At 31.3% G+C, this 7,069-nt stretch overlaps 1 protein-coding gene across 3 annotated transcripts in view; it reads right to left on the bottom strand.

The window, feature by feature from the left end:
• LOC106459540 overlaps positions 1 to 7,069 on the bottom strand; it is a 110,048-nt gene that overhangs the window by 10,333 nt on the left and 92,646 nt on the right. For 2 of the 3 annotated variants that reach the window (XM_022386050.1, XM_013919164.2), the window contains exon 11: positions 4,553 to 4,665. In XM_022386050.1, the coding sequence (XP_022241758.1) occupies positions 4,553 to 4,665 (113 nt within the window). Of the gene's footprint in view, positions 1 to 4,552; positions 4,666 to 7,069 lie in introns of those variants that run through there. The other variant, XM_022386051.1, reaches the window with a different exon arrangement.

Below are 7,069 nucleotides of genomic sequence, written 5' to 3'. Positions count from 1 at the left end.
GTTGGAACGAAGTTACGGAAAAATCAATTAACAAACGGAGACGTAACAATATCATTTGTTTTCTACATGCTTTAGTGATTTTTAAATTTTTCATTTAGCTAGTTTTTTTTTGCAGTTTAAGCAATAACAAATAGTATCTGTGTTGAAATAATCATCAACTGTAATATACCTTGCTGGCTGAATTTTATAGTATACAAGTTTTAAGTTCATAATTCTATAGGGCAATATTAAAAAAAATCCTGAATTTCCATTAGTGTGACCCACGTGACACATTTTCTCTTAGCATGTCATCATCCCTGTTTTATCCACCACCCCTCAAAAAAAAAGTACAAAATTAAACATATATATTACTCTCTATAAAATCATTATTGTTCAGACAAACCATAATTTTTATAGTCTTGAATTTGGTTTTGTTACAGAGCTATCAAACAGAAAATCAGACCCCTCCTGCCACATCCTCCCTTTCACAATTTGTTGATATTTCTCTCTTACGTTTCATTATATATTACCTATGACCAATAGAAAGTCAAGGTTTTCATCTATCAAATGATCTATTGCATAACATTGTGCTCTGAGCAGAATATCTTTAATTTCACTCACAGTACAAGATTTGTTCCCATGGGAAAGTTAACAACTAGCTTGGATGAATTTGTAACAGCTCTTGTTGCATAGTTAGAAAGCCAGAAACATTTTTATAGTTAGAGGAAATTGTCTGCTTTTTGCATGTTATTATTCTATGTTCTTTGGTGCATTTTTAATTAAAAAATTTACTACCATTAGTATAAAAAAAGTAGGGTTAATTGTCATCAACAGCCTACAGCAAAAAAAGAAAAAGAAAAAAAGAAGACAAGGGTAAGTACCTTATTTCTTGTTTATTCTTTATTTATTATTATAAAAGTAACTAAAATGTAAAAATATGGATCTTTGTAAGTTATTTAAGACTAGTTTAGGTAAAATAAGTAATAATAATAATGTAATTAAAATGGCATGTACATGAGCAGCTCGTGGGTAATGTAATTCGATAGTGTAACATGAGCTACACGTTCCCCGAGTGATTTACAACTTATAATGGTGAGAATAGTGCTTATACATGGTTCAAAGAGCAATAAAAATAAAATTTAATTATAAATAGATGTATACTGTTACAAATTTAGAGCTACTTAGGATAAACAAATGTAGTTTCATGTGACAAGTTGAAGTCATTCTATAAAGAAAAAAAAGGGTAATTTAGGTTTATTTAAATATTTTTTTGTTGGTTATGAGGTCAATCGAATTGACTGATCCCATTTTGAGGTAGGGTAGAGAAAATAACAGATAAACTATATAGTTTAACTAAAAAAACATGCTTGAAATGCATTTAAGAGGTTTTAGGGATTACACAAAAGAAATTTGAGATTTTTGAGATGAGGAAAAGTATTTTAATTTTAACATGAATCTTACTTTGCACATGGACTATTCAAAATAAATACTCAATATATTCATGGACAAATCTTTTTTTCATTTTATTAAAAATACTTCCCTAAAAAATATGATTTTTATATGTGAAGGACTTGCACACCATATACCTAAGAATCGATCTCAGCAGAATGGAAGCATGGATGATTGAGGGTCATCAAAGTGAAATGATGCCTGGTTGAATTCAATACCATATGGAGGAAGTCTCTACAGCATTTCTAGGTTGTTGCCAGTCAGAACACCCCAGCCCCAGCCTAAACCACTCTACATAATTCTATATGCATGGATCATTTTGACTGATCTTGTAACCACCATAAAAAAATACAAAAAATATGACTGAAAATTGTAACAGGAAACCACAATTGTTTATCCTACATGGCTTAAAAATTTTAACAGTATACATTTTTTTTCCATTTGAACCATATTCCACCACACAAGTTGTAAATCACTTGGCAAACGTGTAGCTCATATTACCGCATCGACTTATGTAATTCATGATTTGCTTATGAGCGTACCTTGCGAAGAATTTATATTATTATTTTTTTTCATTTTAGTGACTTTTATAATAACAAATGAAGAATACACATGAAAAACAAGAAATATGGTATTTACCTGGGTCCTCTTTTTTTTTCCTTCTGTTAACCATCGATGAAACTTAAGCCTACTATTTTATACTAATGGTAATACTACACTAAATATTTAATTAAATAATCCACCTAAGAACACAGAATAATAACATGCACAAAGCAAACAGTGTCTTATAACTATCATAATTTTTCTGGTTTCCTAACTTTGCAATAAGAGTTATTTAAAAATTCAGCTAAGCTTGTTGATGTAAATACAGTAAGAAAAAAGTTTCCAAATGGAAGGGAAATAGACAATTCTCTGTACAGAAAGCAACATATATCATTTGACAGAATACAATTTCAGCTTTCTATTGTTTATAAATAATATAATACGAAACGTCAGAAAGAGTTATTGGAAATTTATGAAAGAGAGGATGTGGCAAGTTTGTCTGATTTTCCAGTCTATGGCTCCATAAACAAACAAAATTGAAGGCTATAAAAATTATGCTTTACCTGAGTAATATCTGTATCCTGATGAGTAATTTATGTTAAATTCCATACATTTAAGAAGGATGGTAAATAAATTAGAGAAGAGGGAAGACCTAAAGAGAAAATGTCACAATTTTCATACTAGGGGAAATTAAGGATTTTTTAAAAATAACTCCTTATAAAATTAAAACTTGTATAATATTAAAATGCAATTTATTAACTACATTCACATATAAAGATAATAAGGCAGTTTAATTCAATTTTGAATGTAACTCCCTAAAACGTCATGACATGCACACTTTAACCTGCCTGTAGTGAGAGGGTTAATAAAACTGAATAAATGCTGGTAAATTATAAAGAGTTTTCAAACTAATTTATAATGACAATTAAAAACAAAGGGATTCACAACAAATGGATGTATTTCAAAGTTTAAATAATAGAATGTATATACTATTTTACTCTATATATTTAATATCACATCTGAAAAAAAATGCATATTTCAAAAACAATTGAATATGAAATTAAATGAGCTATAAAAAATGCAAAATCATGAATAAAATAAATCTTAAAGTAAAATTATGAAATTAACAATCTAAGCTTTCAACGTGTAAGTGTGATCTTTAAGAAAAATAACCTAACAAATATGTCAAATGCTCAAACAATAATTTTCTTACTTTCTGTTTTTTTTCATATTATTTAGACTATATCATTTTCCTTCTTTTTTGTACATTTACTTTCAACTGTTTTTACTTTCCAATTAGTTGGACTATTTGCTATTTTCAAGTGTTTTCAACTTTTTTAAAGAAGATTCTTGATTTATACTATCACAGCTCAAGTATAATCATAACTATAATTCTATTTTTCTAGTCTCTGCTGTTTGGTTAAACTTGTTCATGTTATTCTAAAACATAATGATATATATATCTGTATTTAACTTTAAGAATGTAAATCACAACTATTGACACATCATTCCTACAGAAGCAAAACAAAATTGGCTAAGCAAGAACAATGTAAATTTAGTACATTTTTTTCAAATCTACAAAATACATAATTGCTGAATGACAATCTGCTAATAAACAAATGGCTTAATTTAAATCAAATCAGTTTTTTTTTATATAATACACAGAACCTACTCATAAATCAGGTCTCAACAAATATCTTCAGATCTAGGAGACAGCCAGAAACTCAGTAGCCAGGTGTGCCTAACCGCACTATTGTTTGTACTGGGAAATGGGGGCTACACTAGTGCCTCGATTATCTGCTGTTTCTGTTATCTGCGATTGTTTGCTTTCCCTGGACCAGTGCGGATAATCAAGGCACCAGTGTATATCTATTTACTTTCACAGCAACGAGTGCATGCTAATGATCACATGTAATCAACAACTACTTGACAGTATTGCCTGAACTAACTGCCTTTGGTCCTGTTGGAGTCTAAACACATGCACTGATTGGTTGATTTGAGAGAAAGAAGAAAAAACAAAATGACGTAAAATTAGTAATGTGTTGTTAAACTGCAGTGCTTCATTGCTGAAAAAACGTGAAGAAGTGCTGAATCTACCATTAAAATCCTAGAAACAAAGTTTGATTTAGGACTAAAAGACAAAGAATGTGAAAATTGTTCTGGACTTCTAAGAGTCCAGAACTGTTCTAGATTCGAGTTCTATTTAGCACAGCCCTATGCATGAATAAAATGGGAGAAAATACTAGGTGCCACAATGAAATTTTCAGTTATCATGGTGACCTGGCACCTAGGTTTTGTCAAGGCCTGCCTTAAATGTATTAATAACAGGTCTAAAAATTAATGAAGGAACATGTTTGTCAGATTAACATTGCAAATTATACAAGTATCAAATATTTATAAAGTAATAATTATATCTTCTTTAATAATAATGTTTGGAAAATGTGTAGGTTCAAAAAGTCAATTAAAGATAACAATACTAAACACTATAACCTGAATACTTTTGAAAGGTGGACCTTTCCTCATCAGGGCTAAACTGGGAAACTTCAATGGTATTTATAAAATATTTCATTTATTATCTTACCTGGTAAACCATCTGGCTAAGAGTAAAAACATTATGGATACTACAAGGATAATTCCAAGAGCTGTAAAGTGGTAGTCATTTGGGATAACCTGCCAGAAACCTCTTACTGGTGACTGAAAATGAAAAAGAGAGTCTTAAGAGTGTATCTCATCAACTCCTGTTGCAGAAGGTAATTATTTATTCATTAGTTATATTGAGCTACAAGTTTCAAGATGGATTTGAACACACGTCAAACATATATAATGAAGCAATTCTCCCTGAAAGCAAGTGTTACTAAATTCTCATCACACCTTCACTTGATCTTTTTCATCTTTGCTCCTTTATTCACTAATCTTTCTGTCTACTTTATCTCATCTACATCCTATCAATGTGCAACATCCTCAACTCATCTAAGGTCATTTTATCTCTTCACCATTTATCCATCCTCATTATCATTTCAGTCTTTACCTACATACAACTTTTATCATTAGTTAAAGTAGATTCAGCAGTGTAGAGGGCTAAATATTTTATCATTTAAAACAACCAGAATAATCTATTATATGCTGCAACCTGAAACCATACCCAAAATAACAACACCACATAATACAAATATATGAATGTTTAATCCTAACACTAAGTAAATTTAACAGTTACATTTACCTTGCACACAAATAATATATAAAGATGAAAAAGGAAAGAGAAGAGAAAAAATAATGAATGTAATGCAACAGGAACTTCAAATCAAATTAATATTGGTACATTTAACTTTCTGTGATTTCTTAAGTTCCTTGACACAAATAACTTCTGCTCTTTTCTTTCAGACTTTTAATGGTTTTTATAGTTGTTTTCTCTTTTCTACCTGTTGTAACTACAAAAATTTTTTGAAGACAAGTATGTATGTCTGTCTACTTCTCTTATGGTGTACTTTTGGCATCTGGAATATTGCCTATAACCAAGCCATGCATATATGAATATCTTCATGTACACAACTTTAATTTCATCAGCAAAGTATAGTATCTACTTTCACATTAGCAACTGGAAATCATCTGAAAGTTCTATCAATTAGTATACAGAAATGTTCTTTTTCCTATTTCTTTCTTTGATACTTACACACTGCTGCATCCTGTATCTCATAATGCTTTTCTTCATTTTCACCAACATATCCATTACAAACTAGCACTTCATGATCCAATGTTGGCTCTCTCTCTCTCAACTGATCACTGATATTGAGTTTCAATTAACAAGAGTCAAGCTATCCTCATTAATAAAGTAGATGATTGGGTTTTTGCCTCCTAACTACTTCTTGACACAAAATGCTGTCTTGATTTCAACACTCAGTTTTCTTCTACTTTACTCTGTTTGTAACCTCCATCATTATATCTTCTTCATCCATTACTATTTGAATATAATACTTCAGCTGACTTATGATGTTGGTGCTCAACTTTACACACTTTAGTAATGTGACCATTCCTACTGCACAGAAAACTTTCCTGTTGTGCATGGGCTATTCCATAAGCCTAAGTGACTTCATTTGAATCTGCCTATCACTTATTTATCTGTAGAGGAAACTATGTTTCTCCTGAAACACGTTTAACACTTATTTCACTTCTACCACAAACTTTCACATATTGTTTGGCTAATTTCATCATTTCTTCCACATCCTTCAATCTCCTCTCCTTAAGAAACTCCCTCCATCACTGGTACATCCAATGGAGGCTTAGAACTCTGCAGGACCTACCACAGCTAATGGAGTTATCCAACCACACAAGATTTCAGGGCCAGCTCAACGACAGATATAGTGCACTCTCCCATCTCATATGCATCAATCAGTAATGCACCTTCATACATGGATTTGGCTATGGTGAATGTCAGGCTAGATCTGAGAGTCTTAAGGATGGCTACGTAGTTGAAGTCTCACTAAAGGGGAAGTACTGGCATACTGGTGTTTGTCATAAAGTTGTTCCTTGATGCAGCATGGAAGTAGAGGAAAGAAATAACCGGAAGGGTAAAAAATTGGTTCTTAAATAACAAAAGTTTGAACTGAAATTGTAAATTCAGTTGAATTATTATTGTTCAGAAATTCAGTCAGATGTATAGGTTGTAAAAAGAGTCTAACTGCTTGGTTACAACAATGACCTACTCTAAAATTACTTTTAGAGGCAAAGTGATAGAACTATTACATTGTTCAAATGATATTTCTTCAGATTTCACATGCACTCACTCACATTTCATTCATAGGAAATGCATACCTAACATCTGTGGACTTCTCAGTCTCTCAGGCTTCACAGGGCCTCTGTTTGACAAATATCTACACAGCGTGGTCACAAGTAAATAGACACCACCTTTTCAGAAAAAATGAAATTTTTCAGTCATAATTTATAATTTAATTAATATCTAGTAGATCTTACTTTCCCTTCGTGGAGTTCGTTGATCCTTCGGGGCATTGTGAGAATCATCTCGTCAATTTTAGATTGTGGGATTTTCGCCCACTCTTGCTTAAAAGCTTGGAGTATATCGCTCTTCGAAGTTGTTTTTTTT

Source organism: Limulus polyphemus, unplaced genomic scaffold (assembly GCF_000517525.1).
Source record: "Limulus polyphemus unplaced genomic scaffold, Limulus_polyphemus-2.1.2 Scaffold624, whole genome shotgun sequence".
NCBI lineage: Eukaryota > Metazoa > Arthropoda > Merostomata > Xiphosura > Limulidae > Limulus > Limulus polyphemus.
The sequence above is the reverse complement of the archived record's forward strand: the minus strand, read 5'-3'. Positions and strand labels throughout refer to the sequence as shown.